Here is a 21,410-nt window from a genome sequence, read left to right on the forward strand (position 1 = left end):
GCTAACGTTCCGGTTTCGCTCGATACCACTTTCATGCCGGTGAGCCGAATCTTTCTCATTTCAAGGACATTGTCACGATTCTGGCCCACGGAGGGCCTGTTAACACTCGTTAGGCTTCGCGCCGCAGGGCGCGCCGCACCGAGCTTCTCGGAGCGGCCGCCTAGCTAGGCCTATCGCGTGGCGGTCGCCGTCCTGGTGGGGGCTGAAGGCTGGAGGATGGATACAAGGACCCAAGAAACTCCAGGTACCGGTCGAGTGATCGGCTATAACCCAGACGAGGTGGCGCATGGATTTATCAACCCGGTGCAGCGGCCACTCCGGGATGATGGAATCAAGGATGCCACCTTGGGGGACCATGCAGGAGGACGGAGGACCCGGCAACGGCTGGGTGCAAGTACTGATGCAGAAGAAAAAGAGCAAGAGGGAGACACAAGGCCTCGAGAAACAGGTTCGAGATGAAGCCGGGGGAACAACGGCGGAGAATTTCAAGTCGAGGAAAACTCTGAGGTTGCCCAGTCTCAGAGTTTACAAGCACAAGGTCATTATCAAACCTCATCGGGTCGCGGTGGACCTGAAGCGGTACAGGAGCCTGATTGGGGAAGCGGTCCAGAGCTCCCTGCCGAGAGGATTGGACGAGAAGACGGTCGTAAGGCTGCTGGAAGCACAGAATACAATCATGGTTTGTACGGACGAATGGAGCGAAGCGGAAGCCGTCGCAGGTATCAAGAAACTGAATTTTCCTGTCGGCGTGCTGGACGTCGAAGCGTATCATGTCTCCCCGAGCGAAGATGCGTGCCGCGGCGTCATACACGGTGTCCGGCCTGACCTGACTAACGAACAGATTCGACAGAAAACCAGAGCTGTGGGATACGAAGTTCTAGAAGCAAGGAGGCTAGGGAAGTCACAGTCTGCGGTAATCGTATTTGCGGGGAAGAAGGTACCGTTCACGGTGAGCTTCAATTGGCTTGAGACTCCCTGCTTTATCTATAAGAAGACTAGGGCGGCTTGTCTGAACTGTGGTGAAGTGGGCCATCGGACCGACGTATGCAGCAAGCCGGAGGGATTTGCGTGCTCGGCGTGCAGGGCCACTGAGGTCGGTGAGGACCATGAGTGTGTGCCGAAGTGTGCCTTGTGCGGGGGGGCCCACAAGACCTACGACAGACACTGCCCGGAGAAGTTCTACAAGGAGACTAAAAGCAGGGAGCCTAGACGGAGTCGGGGGAGGCGTCGCGACGGCGCGCAGCACGTGCGGTGGCTTTCGAGAGAGTCGGGACGGAGCGTGTCAGACTCGCGCACCCGCTCGCGCAGCCGGTCCGCCAGCTGTGGGAGAAGCGCGTCTCGAGATATGACTACATCCAAGCGGCGCCGGCAAAAGGGCAAGCGAAAAAAGAGCAAGCGAAGCACCTCTATGGAAGGGATCTTCACTGATCCAGGCAATCGCAAGTGGCCGGAACTCCCAAGGGTCGGGGATCAGGAGTCGAGGAGCACGTCCCAGCCCAAAGGTGGAGGGGCGAGCAGCAACGGAGCGATTCAAGACCTGCGGAGGGACGTGACCCACTGCAAAAAGATCATAGAGGAACTTTGGAACAAAAGAGAAAGAACCGGGGGAGTCTCGGCAGAGCAAGTACAAGCGATCGTGGAGACGACCGTTCAGTGGGCGATCCAGGGACTTCAAGAATTCTTCACCAGCCAACTGATGCAGCTGACATGCAGGGTCACCGAGCTGGAGAAATTAGGAAAGACTCTTGAGCAAAACCAAGAGAGCCTCTTCAGGCAGTTCGTCTTGAAGCGGAGAAAAACGGGCGAGCCTCTACGGGACGCAGAAATTTCGGACGCAGAATCATGCGCAAGTCAGCGAAGCCAGGTTTGAAAGTGTGGCAGTGGAACTGCAGGGGGAAGGGTCGGAAACAGGCGAGCCTTAGCCTGAGGGTGTCGCTTGAACCCAATCCCCCGGCGGTGATACTGCTGCAGGAGCCGGGCAAGAAACCAGTGAAGATCAAAGACTATGCTACAATTGAAGGCGACCAATACGTCGCGACGCTTGTGCACAAGACCTACGCAGCCACGAGACTAGACTTGGATGGCTGTGAGGTGTCGTGCTGTCACATTGTGATCATCCCAGTGAAAAAAGGGGATCGGGGTGTACATGTGGTGAACGTGTACGGAAATCCAAAGAACCATAAGACGGACTACAGGCGGCTCATCGCGAAGGTGGTCAAGGAGGCGGGGAAGGACCCTGTGGTTATTGCGGGAGACTTCAACGCCCCTCACCCGGGATGGGGTTACAAGTACGTTTCTCCGAAAGGCAGAAGGCTGGCGGAAAGCATCAATCAGGAACGCCTAACATTGCTTACCGAGGTTGATCAGCCAACCAGGACGGGCACGAGCTCATGCAGAGACACCTGTCCGGACCTGACGCTTGTCAAGAACGTGGCGAACGCTGAGTGGACTAACCCCATGGAGCAACTCGGTAGCGATCATTGTATCCTCGAAACGACTATTCACGAGTCCGGATACACAAGAAAGACGGGAAAGGCAAGAATAACGGATTGGGACCGATGGCGAAAACAGAGAGGGAAAGGTGCAGCAAGCATCGAGAACATCGAGGATTGGTCTTCGGAGGTGATCGCCAGTGTCAAGCCGTTCGTGGCTGAAGTTGAACTCTCAGAGAAGACCCCAGCAGTGGACACGCGTCTGCTTCATCTTTGGGAAGCACGACGCGGGCTGACCAGGAGATGGAAGAAACAGCGCTACAACAAGAAGCTGAGGAAGAGGATTCAAGCACTCAAAGTTGGCCGAGGACTATGCGGTGGACTTGGCTAGGAAGAACTGGTATGGCCTGTGTGACTCTATACGGGGAAGCCTAGGCACGGCTCAGGCATGGAGGATGCTTAGGGCCTTAATCGATCCGAGTAGGGCAAAGGCGGTGACGGGCGGCCGTTTAGCGGAACTGAAGCATAAGTTACCCGGGGACCGCAAGCAGATCATGGATCGGCTGGCGGAAAGGTATTTGTGTTTGGAATCCACAGGAGAAATCGTGGAGTATGAAGGGCAGGAAAACCCTGAATTAGACAGGCCAATTACTTTCGCGGAGTTGGAGTATGAGCTCGGGGTTATGAGGAAGGGCGCAGCACCCGGACCGGACTCCCTCACAGCGAAACTCCTCTACAACTTAGGGGAAGGGGACCTGAAAGAGCTGGTACGCCATTTCAACGAACATTTCTGGGAGCGCGGGCTTGCTCCAGATAGTTGGAAGGTTGCTGACATTCGCTTCATTCCAAAACCCAAAAAGGAGCTCAAGCTAGAAAATCTGCGGCCGATTTCGCTTACATCTTGCCTGGGCAAGGCGTTCGAACGAGTCATAAACTCCAGGGTTATGAAGTATCTAGACAAGGAACAACTCCTTCCGAACACGCAGTTCGGGTTCAGACCTCACACATCGACGCAGGACATACTCTTGTGGATATATAAGGATATACTGGAGAATCCGAGGAGCGGCCAAACGAGATGCCTTCTAGCTTTAGACTTGAAAGGCGCGTTTGATAATGTTTCGCACGAAAGCATATTTAGGGGTCTCAGCACAGTTAACTGCGGGAGAAGACCTTCGAATATGTCCGCAGTTTCTTGACGGACAGGACAGCCACGTTGACGTTGGGAAGTATGCAATCTGGAACATACAGACTGGGTTCCAGGGGTACGCCGCAAGGGGAAGTACTTTCCCCGTTGCTGTTCAACCTTGCGCTGCGGGGTCTACCAGAAGCGCTGAGGGCGGTTCCGAACGTGGAGCATGCCATCTACGCGGATGACATCACCCTGTGGTGCAGGGAGGGCAGTGACGCGGAAATAGAAGAGAAGCTTCAGGCGGCGGCGGATATCGTCGGAGAGTACGTTATGAGATGCGGGCTTAAGTGCGCCCCGGAGAAATCTGAGCTTCTTGTCTTCCGAAACCCTCGCGATAAGCTAGTCGATCACATTGACGTGGTGATAGATGGAGTCCGGGTCCCAAAACTAGCGGAGGTTCGGATTCTGGGCCAGCTTCTACAACAGGGGAGGGGGAACAAGTCGACTATCGACAGACTGGACGCCATGACGTCGCAGGTGTGCGGTATGATGAGGCGAATTAGGAACCGTAGACACGGTATAAAGGAGAAAGAGGCAATACAGTTGGTCCAGGCCTTCATTATTGCCAGACTGACGTACGACACTCCGTACCTGAACTTGAACAAGGCGCAGATGCAAAAGCTAAACGTACTGATAAGGAGAGCGTACAAAAACGCGCTGGGGCTACCGGAGCGTACGGCGACCGAGAAACTGCTTAAACTTGGGGTGCATAACACCATAGAAGAACTTCATGAAGCTCAACTAGTGTCACAGCTGAAGCGACTCTCTTCCACAGTGAATGGAGCGTGGCTTCTGGACAAACTGGGAATGGTAGTACCCGGCGGTTCTCACGGGCCTGGAGACGCGGGGGAAGAGCTGCCGGCTGAGACCCGGCAGAGATTCACGATCAGTAGAATCCCCCGCAACATGCACCCGGATAGGAATGCGGAACGGAGACAAGCGCGAGCGGTGGCCCTAGCGCGTTCCTGGGACAGCAGAGAGGGAACCCTGTACGTGGATGGGGCCGGTCCGGTACTGGGGGTGGCTGCAATAGCGGTGGCCAGTGCGCAAGGGCAGATCAGACGCGTCGCCTCCATTCGAGCGCAGACGGTTGAACAAGTGGAGGAGGCGGCCATAGCATTGGCGGTGGTTTGCAATCCTCGTGCGACGATAATTTCGGATTCACAAAGAGCTTGTCAAAACTTTGCGCGAGGGGTCGTGAGTCAACCAGCTCTAAGGCTCCTCCGCAAAACCGCAGTAGAGGGAGTACATCTGATCTGGACCCCCGGCCATATGGGGCAAGTCGGAAACGAGGCGGCGAATGCTGCGGCCCGAGGTGCGTTATACCGGGACTCGGTTCTGGCCCAGAGGGATCTGGACAGTGCGCTCACTTACAGTGAGGCCTTAAAGGCTCTACGAACACATAGGGCAGAATATCCTGGGCCGGCCAAAGGTCTCAGCAAAGAAGAAGAGTTCACGTGGAGACGACTTCAGACGGACACGTTCGTCACACCGATCCAGCTACATCTGTGGTACCCAGAGCGGTACGCCACGGCGGACTGTCCCTTCTGTGGTGAGCCCTGGGTGGACGTTTATCACGTTGTCTGGGCATGCAAGAACCTCCCAGGACTGGCTCCAGTCGAGGAGCCCAAACTCGAGGAGTGGGAAGCGGGACTCAAGTACGCGACGGCTAGCGAGCAGAGGCTGCTCGTGGCCCGAGCACTCCGAGTTCACTCCGCACTTGGAGCCCCGGAATAGGGGCACACAACCACTCTCTCCTTTTTCTTCCCCTTTCTCCCCTTCCCTTTCCTAAATCTTTCAACTCAATAAAGTTTTTCAACAACAACAAAAGCTCGGCGTTCCGTCGTCAACACTGCAAAGGAAGCAGGGCCGGCTTGCTAGAACCAGAGCCGTTTATACTGAGAGAGTTTGACCGATGGGCGGAGCTTGTTGGCCGCTAGAACCAGCGGATTTCGCGATAACACAATATGACGTTACTTCTTTGTCTTGTTCATTCCTGTGAAATCGCGTAGAGTTCCTATGAGGCAGATCCACGTAATATGGCGGACGGAAGTAGTCATCCCCCGGTTGTCAGACTACGCTGCTGTGGTTGTCAGACTGCCAAAATCTCCTTAAGAAGGCCAAACTCTCTCAGTATAAACGGCTCTGGCTAGAACCAGCGTCTCAGCTGAGACTGGGTGAAAGAAAGTACTGCCAAAGCCAGCGCTCGAGCTGAGCGGGACTCAAGTTGCGTCTCAAGATGCTCGCGCGCCCCAGCCTTTGCAGTGCTTTCTTTCTCCCAGTCTCAGCTGAGACGCTGAGCAAGCCGGCCCAGATGAGCTTGCGCTCTGCATGTGTACAGCCGTGTTTGCGTTTCTTTTATGATGTTTTAATACGGGGCTGTTTTTTGTGTTTATCATTTCCCAGAAATTCGCTGTTTTTGAAAATTAATTTTGGTATCGGACAAAAAAAAAAAAAAAAGAAACAAAAACAAAAAAACAACAACAAAAAAAAAAAAACCGTGTTTTTCGGTGGAAAACAGGACCCAGACTTCAGATTCCCTAACCACCAGCGAGGAGCATACGTGACATCCGAATACTTTGAGAACTTCCCTGTATCGATAAGAGATGGAAGCGAGATTATATCTGTGTGGTTCCCAACAAAGAATCCAGCTTGCGGACTGGTGCGCCAACAGACGGATCTGACGTCACACTTCTGCGGTGGCGCTGCTGCCGACGCATGCGCAGAGGCTTCACCTTATCCGAATATCGCTTCTGCGCGCTGCCCACTCCCGGTGCAAGGGAACGCTTAAGCTTGTGCGTAGAAAGCGCGTTGGTCTACAATGTAGATGCGAAGACTGGGCTGCGGTTTTAATGCGCCTCTTTATTCAGCCACTACAGTTACGTGGTCTGTGCGTCCGCGTGGCCTAATGGATAAGGCGTCTGACTTCGGATCAGAAGACTGCAGGTTCGAGTCCCGCCGCGGACGTGTGATTACATTTCTTTTTTTTGTAAACCTGGCATTTCACAGAGAAGTCCGGCCGCCCTCGTCCTATATATGACGAGTAATATTATGATAAGAATCACAATTTATAAAAAAAAAACGCAAAAGTATGTAATTTGTTTTATGGGGCCCGGGGGGGGGGGGGGGGGGGAAGGGGGGGGGGGGGGAGGGTAGTGCTGGGAGAGCTGCATTATGCCCATTATAAACACCTAATGCCTTAAAAAAAGTTAAATTTGGGGATTTTACGTGCCAAACCTACGACGGGCATCTGGCACGCCCCAGCGGAGGACTGAGGAGTAATTTCGACCACCTGGGGATCTTTTGACGTGCAACCGAAAGCTCGGTTACACGGCGCCTTCTCCGCAATAAGCCTCCGTAAACACCTAATGCCGGGGCCACGTTGTTTATACATCACATTAAAGGCAGCCTGCATACTGATTCGAAAACGAGTCACCGCGAGATCCGTGCTTCGAATTCCATCTGGCAATGAGTTCAAGGAGAAACTTGCCACGCGGCATTCGAACCACGAATATTGCGATGACTCGTGTTTGTAGGATGTCGTTCGTATGATGTATAAGCAGTGTGGAAGGAGCTATACGCTTTTGGCACCATATCTCGCCACGTGATCACGCTCTCGCCCATACCAACGCGCAGAGAGCGGGGTCAGATGATGCATGGGTCCAGCGAGCGCCTCTGTCCCACTGCGCTTTAATTAACATTGAAGGCGAATGCCTACTGTCGATGTTCAAGAAAATCCGGCTTCAGCGCGGTATAGGGAAGATTCACTGGACGCCATATTTTTGGGTATTGTTTAGAGCGCATGCTCAGAACGAGCTCACATCAATAGGCTGCTAAGACCGGCACTCTTGATGTTGCGGAATGCACGTTGTAAAAGAACTGCGGAAGCTCTCCATCAGCAAGCTCTCTGGATTCGCGCACACAACTACGGCCGCCAGTGAATACTCCCTATAGACCAACTCATGTTTACAAACAAACCGGAGCGCCCGGAGCGCCCCTAGCGGACGCCACCGGCGCCGCGCATGCGCGATGGGGGTGTGGGCAGGAAGCTCGCAGTCGCTCATAAACAAACCATTGAAATGCGATGTTGTCGGCGTCGGTGTGAGTCCCCACGCTCTTTTTCGCGTTGGAATTGTTGATTCTACGTCCTCCAAACGATGTCTGACTACTTGAGCGGCGTCAGCGAAATTAACGAGGCTCGTTACACCGCAAAACTTTGCGTGAATAATGTGACATGCGGCGATTCATTCCGCGTGGACGCCGCAGAATGTAGGCTAAAGCCTGATTCACATGATGAGATTTCGCTCGCAATTTTCAGTAGCGAAGTCGCTCGGCCTGCAAAAGCGTGAACCGTAGCTGAGATGGTCAACGTCGATACTGAAAATCGCAAGCAGTATCTAACTAAGTGAATCAGGCATAACAAGTCGGTGATGGCCACTGGTAACAAGGATCAACATCTCCTTGTATCTACTGTTTACGTCGAGCCTGCTTACCAACCTTCAAACTTAAGTCTTTTGAGGCCTGCACTTACTTCTTATCGAAAGTACCGGGCCAACGTTTGGTCTACGGGCCGGTGTCCTCTAAAAGAGCAGACGACAAGCAGAAACGTTTGAAAGAGCAGACGACAGTTCGAACAATCAGGCGACCGTTTGAACTTGAAGACGCAGTGAACGTAGTAAGCAGGTGGACCGTACAACTTTACGGTTTTCCGGCGTTCATTTTGGAACAAAACAAATAAATCTGATGGCCAGAAGTATCCGTGAATTCAACCCAAAATGCTTCCCGCCCAAGCAATCGTGGTCCGACGGCGTCTGGTTTTCCCTTTTCATGGCATATATCCACGTTCTCGGATGAACCGAGCGCATGAAAACTGACCTTCAAACCTTTCTCGACCCTTTTGGTACTGCCCCAGTCGCAGCATTTTGACAAGAAGGCAGGTTTTTGTCTGGTTCCTTTCAAAACAACGCAGGAATACACGTCTCAGATGGGCACTTCCGCCCACAGCCCCGGACCGGAAGTGCGTCCGACGCGCCACCACCGCGCCGTGACGTAACAGAGATGAGTTCGTGTATAGACCTTTTCATTTCAGTAGTTGCCTGACCGGCGGGTAGAGGGCGCTGGCGCACTCGCCGCCATTAGGTTGCTTCAATTTGGTCTGTTTCGGTTTCAACGTGCACGCGATTGTGATGCTGTTTCATGCCACTTTCGATTAATTTTGCGATATACAATTCTTTCTTGTAGCACACAGCGAATGAAACAATAGTATTGGGCCACTTGGCAAACCACAAAGTTGTTTCGAGCCTAAATTGCGATCTTTTTTTACGAACACGATGTGCGTCTGATTCCGTCCATCGTTAATTTCGGCCAGGTTCGGCGGTGAAACAACTGCACTGATGCACAGGGAGGAGTACCATTGTCCACGGCCGTACCCGCGGACACTCATTTCCAGAAGAAAAAAGAAATAAAGAGCAGGACAAGCTCCGCCTGCAGCGTGCGCTCGTTGCCTGCCGCCGTGCTTTGTCTGTGCGTGCACCGAGCGGTACAAAAGGTAGATAGCTCGCGCTCAAGTCAGCTATTGAACGGATCATATTATATTGCAACAGACTATATTGCATGAGTGCTTAGTGAAAAAGCAGGTCGACAACATGATTAACAATCTGCTGTATCACCAAGAACAGATGAACTGACAAGTTAACTGTTCGATGTTTGGTATTCGTACACCAACCTTTTCTAACTTCGAGACCGGAAACGTATTTTATAATGACCAGAAAAGTTTCATGTAATCACGTAGATAAGATACAGAAAGTGATATTGCCTCGGCCTGTTTTATTTAAAGAAATTAAGCGCTCGAGAAATATTTTGATAGACCAGCCTAGGCTGACTGGAAAATTTCTTTAACTCAAGTACTCAGTAACAGAATTTCAAAATATTGGCCTTATGAAATAAACTTTTTGTTATATGATCATTTGCTTACGGCGTTCTCAAGGTATGAGAATGGTGAGATAAGTGAATGCCAGACTTCAAATGAAGTCTGATATTCATCTTTCGTAAAATTTGCCGAATCAAATTGAAGAGCGCAAAGGAAATGATCTCCAATAACTTTTGCTAAGTCGAACGCCAGGCGCCACCCAATGGACGAAAGCTGTTCACTGATTTGAAACGATGCGCTTTGCACATTTTGACGTCGCCAGCTACTGAAAGTAACTCCCTATTCGCCGTCAACAACCGGCTGCACTCGGGCGATTTTCATGCAGAAGGATTCTTTTCGGTGTCACATTTTGTGAATCATAGGCACTATCAAGCTGTCTGTGACAGTTTCTTACGCGGGGAGTCATAATATTTGTGTTAAAATAAATTAATTGAAACTGCATGATTATATTAAAAATGACTTAAGCAACTGAAAGACTATGGACATGGGACCAAGCAGGATATACAATTCCGTGGAATTCATAAATAAACCGATATAGTGAATGCTTATATCACACACGCGATTAAGAACGTAAAACAGATATAGGTGTGATATTGCGAACAAACAAGTTGCCTAATGTTAAGGTACCATTATTTCTAGCATAAAAAATAATTCAAACTAAACGTTTGTTGCCGCGTCTTGTCCACAAGTTCCCTAGTGTAATCAAAAGAAACTGTTTTCGATCAGTTGTAACTACAAAACACCATGCTTTCAATAAAAAAAAACGAGGCTAATTACGCTGAGTGTTTTTGCTTCCTTCCTTGCCAGCAATGCGCACTCATCTATATAATTACATTGGGCTTCCTATTCCAAATGTTCCGCCCTTATTAGTAACCAACCCTCAGTTGTCATAAGTTGTTGGTATTTGAACCCTCGAGGCTTTCTTCAAGACATATATGTATTCAACGTACGCAAGTGCTAACGCTGATTCCTGTTCCTATTAAACCTTTTCACACGCATCCCGCACGCCGACGGTAACAAAATATTCAAAACGTGTTACAAAATCAACTACAGACGTTGCGCGCATAATTTTGTAATGCAATTGCATGGTAAGTACAAGTATCGGACGACACTTTACGGAGTAAGGCAAGAGACACGGTGAAACGCGACGAAAAACACGAATTCAACGCATCCGCCAAGGCGCGGACGGGAGAGCGGAGCAACCAGTTGAAGCAACCTAATGGCGGCCGCATCACGTGATTCCAAGATGGCAGCGCCCATGCGGCGGAGGGTGAAAAGGTCTATAGGAAGCATTCACTGGCGGTAAAACGTGGTAAGGAGAGCCTCCCCGCGTGTCAGACGCGCTAAGGCTCTCCTACGGGATAGACCATAGCCTCCTCACAAAGCCGGGCAGTTCGATGACGGAGCAGTGAGTGCCCGGCCGCAGTTGTGGAGCGCGAGGATCTGGTAGCATGCAGAGCATTTCTCGGGGAGTCTGGTAATCAGCGCACAGTCTTTGCAGCAGCGAGCACCCGAAACATGGTTTTTAAACTCGCGGCGAAAAAAGAAGCTGTAGCCCGAGGAACGCGAGAAGCACGAGAGGACATTCCATCGCTCGGGACGAGCGATTTTGGCGTCTTGCCGCAGCGGGGCGCCCGTTGCATGACTCTTTTCTGCCGATCTCCCCTTTCACTTTCGGCGGCCGCGTCACTTGATGATCTGCCAGGCTCTGTCAGTATAGAGGAGGCTATGGATAGACACAGTCGATGCGTTCTTTTCCCTTGATATACTCGCCTGTCCCCTCTCCATGCGCTTCCGAGTATCGGTAATAAGCGTCTTTGGACAGTGGCGTTCTTTTAAAGCATAACTACTTTTGTTAGTATGTCAGTGTTTACTGAAGATGCCAACTGCATGGGTGGCGAAACGTCTAAACATTTTAGTTACCATTTTTGTTGTGTAAGTTCAGAGTAAACGTATTTAATCATGAATCCACAAGGCTTTTGGAACATTTTTGCGTTGCCTAATAGTTAGTAGACTTAATCGCCATCAGTATACACAAATCTAGACTGATAGTCGAGCTAGTTGATGGCACTGAATTTGTGAAAGTGTCTACTGCACATTAACTGAAGGGAGGTTGGTGGCATTGAGTGGCAACAGAAAGAATAAAACAAGGGTCGTCCCTTGTCACGAGTTTGTTTTATTATTTCCGTTGTCTATTGCACTGTAATGCTATTTTGATTGTGCGTGTACGTACTGCATGCAGTTACAGCACTAGTGCAAATAACGTCCGTTCGCGTGGCCTAATGGATAAGGCGTCTGACTTCGAATCAGAAGACTGCAGGTTCGAGTCCTGTCGCGAACGAGATACTGTTTGCTTTTGGGGTTTAAGTGTCTCAGGGTCCTCATCTACCTGGACAAAATGTTCGGTGTTATCAAATCCTTCGCCCACTAAAAAGCAAACAAACAGCAAGAGTAGGTCTCTTCTTTGTCAAGGTTAATTTTAGCTTGCCGTCCAATCGCATGCAACTGAACTTTTATCAACATATATGTTACCCAAGCGTAGTTACCGACGTGCATGCATTGCCATTAAAGATGCCCCTCAGATATTTAGAAGACTTAACGAGTTCTTCGACATGTTAAAATATCTGCTTTCTTGCTTGGCGCAGGTTGTTCCGAGTAAGCAGGGAAGTCGTGCAAGGTAGCTACGCTTCCCTGTACAGATAAACCATGTATAATTAACTTGAGATTGGGGCAGAAAGGAAACATCAAAACGTAAAAGGGACAAACAATAAAGGGGACGATGTCTCAAGCTGAGCAAACTCGTTTATATAGTCCTGTATATTTTGCGTCCCTTCTACGATTTTATGTTTTCTTTCTACCCCCGTCTCAGGTTAATTTAACATGGTTTATATTCACCAGATCGCCTGCACTTTACTATATTTTCTCTGCTCACATTCTTTTCGAGCCAAATACCGCTTGATATTTATCATTCGATGAATGCACTACGTAGGTTGCTACGATGGTGTGCTCTGTGGTTTAAGATTTCATCTTAAGCACATTGAAACTGGAGCTAAAGTTCAATGTGATGGATAAAATAAATAGATCCGCCATATACTCAGTACGTGATATGTTGTAAATTACTCGAGCATGTTTTGTTTTCTCAAATCATCAAGCATCGCAACTTGCATGATGAGTCGCAACATGATTTTAGAAAATTGAATAAGCTGTATTGTGATCTACTTACTAGTGTTGATGGAGGTTAGCAGATTGACTGTGCATTCTGAGAATTTAGGAAATCGTTTGACACTGCATCAGACTCAGTTATTACACAAGTTAGAACTTTAGACATAACCATTCCTATCTTCAAGTGGATAAGGGTATGTCTATTTTTTACGTCGTCAATGTGTTGTCCTAAACAAAGCAACATTTATTTTGTTGCCGTTACATCTGGCGACCCGTGTTCGTGATTTTGTTATTTTTAATATTTCTCAGTGATATAAATGACGGAATGAGTTCCAATGTACGATTGCTTTACGGATATCTAACGGAATAGGAGAACAGTTGCAGAATGACTTGATTAGAGTTACTCAATTGTGCATTAAGTGGAAGATGAAGCTCAACGTAAAGAAATGTGTCCCTGTTAGTTTGACTCGAGAAAAAAAAATTGAAACTCAATATCAATTGAACAACGAAAATGCATCAAACGAAGAAACACGGAAATATCTAGATGTTAAGCTTTCAGCTGATAGCAAGTGGAACGCACATATCAGAGACGTTATTATAAATTTCTGCGCTGAAACTTAAACAAACATCAACAGTCTATACACCTTTTCCGTCTAACCTCGACCCAGCGCGTAACGTGCGTAGCCTCGACTCGGCGACTCGGCGCACAGCGGGAATAGTTCTTCCGGTTCTAACACTTCCGGTATGCGGGAGCAGGCCTAGCCGGCTGGCAAGAAGCTGCAGTGGTGCGCGTTAAATGGGGTTTGAAGCCCTTGACAGCGAAGTGAGCTGTAATAAGGTGGGTTAATACGTCGATGTATCATGTCCGCGCATATCTGGTCATAGGGCTGCCACTGCGCAGTCGTTGGCTGCAGCAGCAATTTCCGAAAACGGAAGATAGCGCGCGGCAAATTGTGCACCGAACACAAGAAGTCGCAAAGCGAATGCGGCTGTAACGTACACTTTGCATCGCTTCCCCGCTGATATCAGCGGGGAAGCGATGGAATATCAGCACATAAAAAAACAAATAGGACGTATAGAAACGGACATCTACAAGTGCAGTAATAGGCCTCGATAAGTCAAATGTAGAACGAATTTTGCAGCTTGTGGTGCAAATGTAAGACTCTCGGTGTAATGATTGTTATTGGCTACTCAAGTTTTGTTTTGCATTCCGTTCATTCCTACGAGGATGTGCACTATAATTTTGTGTGTTGCTCGGCAGCGACGCGCGTTAAAATACGTTAATGGAAACAATACGAAAAGAGGGCGCAAAATCGTCGCCGTCCCCCCCCCCCCCCCCCCCCCCCCCCCTTTCGCCCCATCTCCTGAATAGTTCCGACGTTTCTGGGCGTCGTCATACGAAGTAGAAATGTCCCGGTAACTAGCGATCGTACCTTGACGGTGCACCATAACAATAAACCGTTCGGCCCGCGTCGCCAACTCCCATTGTGAGTATTTCTACTATTAAACGATGATACTTCTATGCCCAGGGTCGCACTCGCTCGCGCATAGAAACCCTCCGTCAGTCATTCGCAGAAGGCTGTCATTCTTCACAAACAACAACACGCGAAGAGTAAACACTGGTAAACGTCCTCAGGAAAAGTGAACATGCCTCCGATTTCGATTACCGGCGACGCTGGCGACGCTGGCGACGAACCTCTCGGCGCTGTTGGCGCAACAACGGGCGCCATGAAGGCGAATAAACACGCCAGAACACAAGAATAATTCACACTTTCAATAACAAACAAATTAAGAACTCACTAAAGGGAAAACAATGAAGGTACGATGCACAGGGTCAATGGGGACAACGCAGGAGCTAGGAACAACGCTGCTCTCCGCATACCAAAATGGGCGCGCAACAACCGTACGCCAGACGGCGCGGCTGTCGCTGCAACACGCAAGATGGTGACCACTACGCGAAAAAGATGTATAAAAGAGCTTGCACATGTTGCCTATACACTTCTTTAGTTCACTCTTGTACCCAGCCACTTGGCATGGGCGACGAAAAAATAATAAAACCGTGCAACCTCGAAATAGTTAAAAAATGGAGTGGTGGCAAAACGAAAATGATTGACGGCTACGCATATCGTAAATGTATTCTATTTATGTGGCGACAAAAAAAATAACATTGGCACTCTGGAAAAAAAAATAATTGAGATTTAACCATTTTGTTCTTAGTCCAAGACAGAGGCAGGAAAAGGGGAAAGTTTCAAAGTAGAAGAAAAATGAACAGTCGAGGACACGTCTCTATCACAGCTAAAGAAAAGTTTATTTGGTCACCCTCTTATATACACTCCACGAACTTCACCACAGAACCTTCTCGACCTCCAAAGCCAAAAGATAACACAGGTCGCATCTCTTTCCACCACAATTGTCAAACGACCTTGACGTTTTCCACAAAGCAACACACCCTAGCTCCCCTCAACCGGAAGACAATTGACTGAATCCTTCGCGTACATAGTACACTCTACTCTCCGTCACGTAGTACATAGTACCCTCTACTCTCCGTCACGCACGCGATAGTATCTTTCGCAGGCTTGCAATCGCTCGTGCTTACTTCACGAGCACTGAACAACTAAACGCCTGCCTAAGGTGCTATCGTGAGCATGGGTTCGAGGCTTGTCGCTGTCTTTTGTTTCTGTCTGTCGCTCTAGTGGGACACGGGCAAAAGCATCCCGGCAACAAAAGATCCACCTGAGACACAAAGGAGGAAACCACTTACACCCTTTCACGTTCAACAACCTCTTATTTTTTAGTATTATTTAGTGTCGAGTATATAATAACTTATTTTTACTATTATTTTACTATTATGTAGTGTCGAGTATATATATAACTTATTATTTAGTGTCGAATATATAACGACTGGAAGAAATAAATATTCATATCTTTTACCTCCAAATTATATTTCACAGGGTAAAAATCACATCCACAAAATACGGAAGCCCGTACCAGGACGGAATTGGGTAAGTTACTTTTTTTAGGAACTTTGCCTAGTGCCCGCAAATGCGGAAACGTTACTTGTTTTCGTGTAAAGCTCCTTCAGCGACCGGTGCATAAAGGCAGGGCGTCGACCACTTCGCGCTTTCCACTTTTCTCCCGCTTCCCCCTCCCCCCCCCCCCCCCCCCCCCTTCTACCCTGTCCACCGTTGCCTGTTTCCTCCTCTCCCGTGGTGAGGAGGATCTTCCGCCTTGCAGAATCTCGAGTCTGGTCGTCTGCCTTTAAGGGTGAACAGAGTAGAATGCCTGACCCGAGCGCTGCGCGATGATATTGAATGAAGAATAAAAGCAGACTGTTTGGGAAGAGCACCGATGATCTGTCATAGTAGGAACGTGTGTGCAGCGTAATGAAAGATGGACACAGTGAAATATATTTCATCCGCGTTTATTCTTTGCAAGACGGCAAGAATAAAAAGTTCACACCGACTGGTGAAGAGCAGAAAAGAAGAAAGCAACCGCCGTGCATCATTGTGGCAGTGGAGATGCATCTAGACACGTGGTAATGGGTTGATCGCGTAGCCATAGGACCGGCGGCGCAGCGACTTGCGGATGAGGGACGGCACTCGGTCGCGCAAGGAGGCGAAGCGGCAACAGCTGCGACGTCTCAGCATGGGGCTCGCGAGCTGAAAAGGAATAGACTTTGTGTTAGCACGTGCTGCGAGGACACGCGTGAAGACGCGTCACAGAACGACCACAAGAAGCAAGTGCTGCAAACCTGAACATTTTAACCCCCCACACTAACAGAGTTGAGAGCAACAGAGCGAGTGAACATATACAGCAAGACTTTTTCCTGACCCCCCAGCCCTCTCCCAATGAAATTACTATTGATTTATTCTAAGTACGCACGCCCCATGAGTAGCGACGCGAATTAATGATCCAGTGCTCCCAATAATATACTATTGAATTGCGAAATCCCAAACTCTAGAAACTAGGGCAACTTGATGAGAGTCCCTGAACGGGACACATACCTTCCACGTTGGCATGTAGCCTCGAGTAAAAAAACCCGCTGGTTGCGCGGTGTCCTCTTGGCCTTGGTGGCCCGGAAGAAAGACGCCAGCCTCTGGCCGAGTCCTCTTTTGAACGCCGCGAGTGATGGAGGCGAAAGAGGACTCAGCTCCGAGCGGGAGAACCGGAAGGCCCTCCCGGAGGTGCGTGGCCGGGGTCCACGGGACGCCTCGCCTGGAGGCCTCTTAGGTGCGTCCTCGGGCGACGCCGGTTTAGGTGAAGGCACCGGTCCTTCTGGCGGCACGCCAGGAGACGGGCGGCTTGGCGACAGTGACGCGCAGCACGTCTCAGGCGACAGGGGAGGAATGGCGGACGGCATATCCCAGAAGCTGCCGAACATGTCCCGATACTTGGCTGCAATACGAGACTGCGACTTGGACCGCTCCGTCTGGAAGATTGAAGGTGCAATCATATTCATGGGATGCACACGGATTAGGAGTGGCTGACGGGCAACTGCATGTTCGTAAACAAAAATGTAAGGAAAGGTAATCCAGCGAAGATTCAATGGCGAATCTCAGTTCTGGCAAAGACAATCAGCAGAAGAATAGGCCCAGTAGATGTTAGTGTACATACCGACCCCAGTTCGAGCTCCGTCTCTAGTCCCCTCATAAACTTGTGGCTGGACTCGTTCTCGCGTTCCTGGTAGCGTCGTCTTGATCGATCGAGTGAGAACTCGTACAAGCCTACCATGCTTTCCTCTGAATCAAAAACGAAATTAACAAGTAAATAAGCATTCGATCGGTCATTTGAGCTCGAGGTGTGAAATCAAGGCATTACTTTTAAATAAGACGACGCGAGGCACATGTAAAAAAAGAAAAAAGAGTACATGGGCCTAACAAAAATAGAAAACAAACAAAGGAACAAGAAGTCCACTGAATGATGGAAGTAAGAGAAAAAATACAGGCGAGTCGGTGAACTTCTAAGATTGTGAAAACCTGAGACAAAAAAAAAGGGGGGGGGGGGGGAAACAACACCCACACACGCAAAAGACATGCACGGGAAGTGCAGAGCAAAAACTACACGCTAGTGCCTTACCCTTCAAAAGTTCTCGAATCTTGTCCCTCGTGGTATGGCCTCCATCGCAACGGTCAACTGGGCTCTGGTTCTCCATGTAGTCGTTCACAGCAGCACCTCCCTCTGCTCGGTTATGTGAGAAAATATCTACATTCTGGTCCTTTTATAGATGCCTCAACCCACTGTCCTTGACTTTTCGAAGCCTGCGAGGAGAAGCTTGCACACCTTTGAATTTTCCCTCACCTTCTGACCTCATACGAAGAAGGGCAAGGGGTACCGAACGTTGTGTCCAATTGCAGACTGTAGTGGGGGAGAGGGAGAAAATGTACCTTTGTTCTCTAGGAGGGAATCTGGCTTTTACAATCGGGTGCAGAAAGTGGAACAGGGGGTGAGGGACGGTCAAGGTCACCGTCGCAGTCAAAACGCGCATATCTACAAACTAAAACAAAACAAAAGAACTCTTTGTTGCTTTTTGGTCAATACGACGAAATGAAAGTGGACGGAAATTCCGGTTCCGTTTGAGGACGGCGTCTTCATTTTCCTTTCTTATTATAGAATATGAATAATATTCTATAATAAGAAAGGCTAGATTCACTTAACTTACACAACAGTAAAACAACAACAAAAAAAACATTATGAGTGCAAAAAAGAAGTTTGGTCCATTGGAAGCTTTTAAATATATCATATTATATGATATATTTAAAAGCTTCCAAATGGACAAACTTCTTTTTTGCACTCATGGTTTTTTTTTTAATATTGTGTAAATTAAGTGGATCTAGCCCCATGAAATAAATAACAAAAATCGTTATACATTATGCGTAAGGCTCCGTGTTTTCGGATAAATCCGAAAAACTCCGAAATACACCCGCCTTTAAAAATGTTTGTCAATTCGGATTTATCCGATAAACTCCGACATGTTTTGTGCCCATGCCACCCCCCCCCCCCCCCGCAAAAAAAAAAAAGGAGGAAAAGTATATATATATATATATATATATATATATATATATATATATATATATATATATATATATAGTTTACAGTTTGAGCGGCGCAGGATCAATGGTCCTGGGAAAATGACACCATAATTATCTTTCAAGCCTCGGACCGTTGTAAAAAGGGGGTCTTACGGCTTGTCTCGTCAAGGTTGATTCAGGGAAACAGGTCAACGTACCATTCGTGTCACGACCAAAGCCTCTCTTTTGGTTTTAGTTTGGGCCATGGGATTTGGGATTTAGAGAAAGGAGAGTGTATGGTTCTGGGGGTAACAGTGAAAGCTATGGACCATAGAGATTGTATAAAATAGGGAAGAGGAGCAGTTGAAACTTCTCTGTTACATCCTTAACCACTCCACCTCGCGCGGCCGCGAGATAGATTGTTGGGATGACTACGAGCTTCCTTGCGGCTACCTCCGGCAGTTTATTGATTTTAAGGTATCGACGTTTATCGAAGCCACACTGTGTGCGACTTTTGCCGTGGGACAAATTAGTATTGCCAATAACACCAATGCCAAATTCAACTGAAGAAATCTTGATTGATACAAGTGCGTTTTATTTTTTAGCTGGCATACGTTTGCATTCGGTTAATAATTATTATTTTTAATAGGGAACACTGCGAAATTAATTTCCGAATTTCGAAGAGTTGGGGATTTACGAAAAATAAACTCCGATAAACACCGAATTTTCGCTAAAAAATAAACTCCGAAAAACAGCCTCCGAATTTCACGAAAACTAAACTCTGAAAACACGGAGCCCTAATTATGGGTAATAAACAACTCAAAAACGCGGGCAGCGAAAGATGGGTGGCATTCAAAACGCCGAAAATGCTGAATTATCGAAATGCCGAAATATAAAACACCGAAAATTCAAAAAGCCAAACATTAAAAAAAAGTCGAAAATTCAAAAAGCCGAAAAGTCAAAACATTGAAACCTCAAAATGACGGCATCACCTAGTTATAGTGGAAGATAAAGTTTCTTGGCAAGATAGAATTTCTTGGAAATGTGATCAAAGTTAGGGGAGAGGTTTCGCCGGCCGATGTGCACGCGCTTTCGCCCTCTTTTTTTTAATAGCCATGAAAGGTTGTCCCCGAGTATAGCTTCCCTTCGCATGGCTCAAGCCTTTAAAAAAGTAAAAGTACATTTTTGGATATCTCGTCGCATAGCAGAGCGATTCCTTGTTGACTGCATTTCAGACAGATAAGTTGTGTGCAATCCTCAAAGGAAGCTTAGAATGTCGACATTGTCCTGGTTTCCCAGAGCCGCTGCCTAACGTTTTTCGCGCAGCCTTTGCTTCTAGCTTTGTGAGCGGTGAGGTTGGCCTCTGATCACTCACCCGATACCGTCTTCGACTCTACCTTGCTCCCTTTTCATGGTAATGATGAGCCGGAAGACGCTTACGTGGTGTCCGTCAGCCACTATCTCCCATCGTCGGTGCCATGCCTCAACGGCGTTGTTGCCCTTTGGAAATCCGTTCTGAGCGAGGGCAAACACATTACAATGGGATGGCGGGAATACCGGTGGACTTCGTATGATCACGGCCGTGTTACCTCCGGCAACACGGCGGCGTGATTTCCCGAGCAGGTAATTATCCTCCCACCATCCCAGCAGGTCACAGGCTTCTTGCGGGAAGAGTGGTTTCAAGGACGCAAAGGCATCCCGTCCTTCTTCGGTGGGCAAGAACGAAAGGGCTGCAAGCTGCCTCACCTTGATGGCGAAGCCACCTGCATAATTTTAGTAGAGTACTGCCAATTCTAGGTGCTGCACTTGCCTCCATACTGGTTGGCACAAGTGGAACAGACAACCGTGCACATGCGACGACGGGAGCGTTGATTGCTGCCAGTTCGAAGTCTGTACTCTCAGTTTTTGGATTTAGTGCCAGTCCGATATCTGCGGCGAAGTTCAGCACTTCTTCGAAGAGCGCCTCGTACGCCAGCTGGGTTTGTCGAGTCATCAGAAAGTAAACAAAAGGGAACACATGGCTGTGAAGATAAGCGTGAATTGTGTATAATTGTTTGAAGAGCGGTGCACAGTCTTAAATGTTCCGTATATGAGCCACATTGGGAGCGTCGTTCAATTTCCTCAAGTTTTCGTCCGTGAAAGCCACATTGGGAGCGTCGTTCAATTTTCTCAAGTTTTCGTCCGTGAAAAAAATTAGGAGTCGAGTTTCATCTGCGCTGGTGGAGTCGCACCGCAGAAACTCCCGGCCATCTAAAGTGTAGACGACGGACAGTCCATGACCGAAAACTCGACCAGTAAGAGAAAAAGTGGCGGTTACAGGTTATCGATCGTTCGTCGGCTCTCACTTTCATACCGATATTTATGAAGGCCAGCAAAGGGGAGGGCATAGAGAGAGAGAGGAGCGGTGGCTATCGGAGTCACAAAATAATAGAGGATCACACCACTTTTTCGCGTTCTCTCTCTTTCTCTGTCAGCACTCCTTAGATGGCGTAACCCCCCCCCCCCCCCCCCTTCCCTTAATGTTGACAGTTGACTGTAAAGTGAGAAGTGGACTCGACCACCATGCCCAGTCAAGTAAACCAAAAAAAGTAACCTCCTTACCCTCGAGGTACATGCTCTTAGTCACGTGCCGGGCGCTCGTCAGCCGTGCCTCAAGAGCGTGCTAAAGTCGGCTCCAAGTCAAGAAGGTT

The 21,410-nt window shown here is 48.7% G+C and overlaps 1 protein-coding gene, 2 non-coding genes and 1 pseudogene across 3 annotated transcripts; 3 read left to right on the forward strand and 1 right to left on the reverse strand.

The window, feature by feature from the left end:
* The first annotated feature begins 337 nt into the window (after positions 1 to 337).
* On the forward strand, positions 338 to 5,445 carry LOC120851190. Its single transcript, XM_040223796.2, is given in 5 exon segments — positions 338 to 1,196; positions 1,434 to 1,776; positions 1,839 to 2,786; positions 2,788 to 3,596; positions 3,599 to 5,445. Coding segments are annotated over 5 exon segments (4,719 nt in total). The 3' UTR covers positions 5,359 to 5,445.
* A 1,070-nt stretch (positions 5,446 to 6,515) lies between these two features.
* Trnar-ucg lies at positions 6,516 to 6,588 on the forward strand. The gene has a single exon. It is a non-coding gene; the product is annotated as a tRNA-Arg (tRNA).
* A 5,230-nt stretch (positions 6,589 to 11,818) lies between these two features.
* Trnar-ucg lies at positions 11,819 to 11,891 on the forward strand. The gene has a single exon. It is a non-coding gene; the product is annotated as a tRNA-Arg (tRNA).
* Positions 11,892 to 16,236: 4,345 nt separating this feature from the next.
* Positions 16,237 to 17,165, reverse strand: LOC115317428 (annotated as a pseudogene).
* Between the last annotated feature and the right edge of the window lie 4,245 nt (positions 17,166 to 21,410).

This window comes from Ixodes scapularis, unplaced genomic scaffold (assembly GCF_016920785.2).
Source record: "Ixodes scapularis isolate PalLabHiFi unplaced genomic scaffold, ASM1692078v2 PGA_scaffold1__304_contigs__length_218370807, whole genome shotgun sequence".
NCBI lineage: Eukaryota > Metazoa > Arthropoda > Arachnida > Ixodida > Ixodidae > Ixodes > Ixodes scapularis.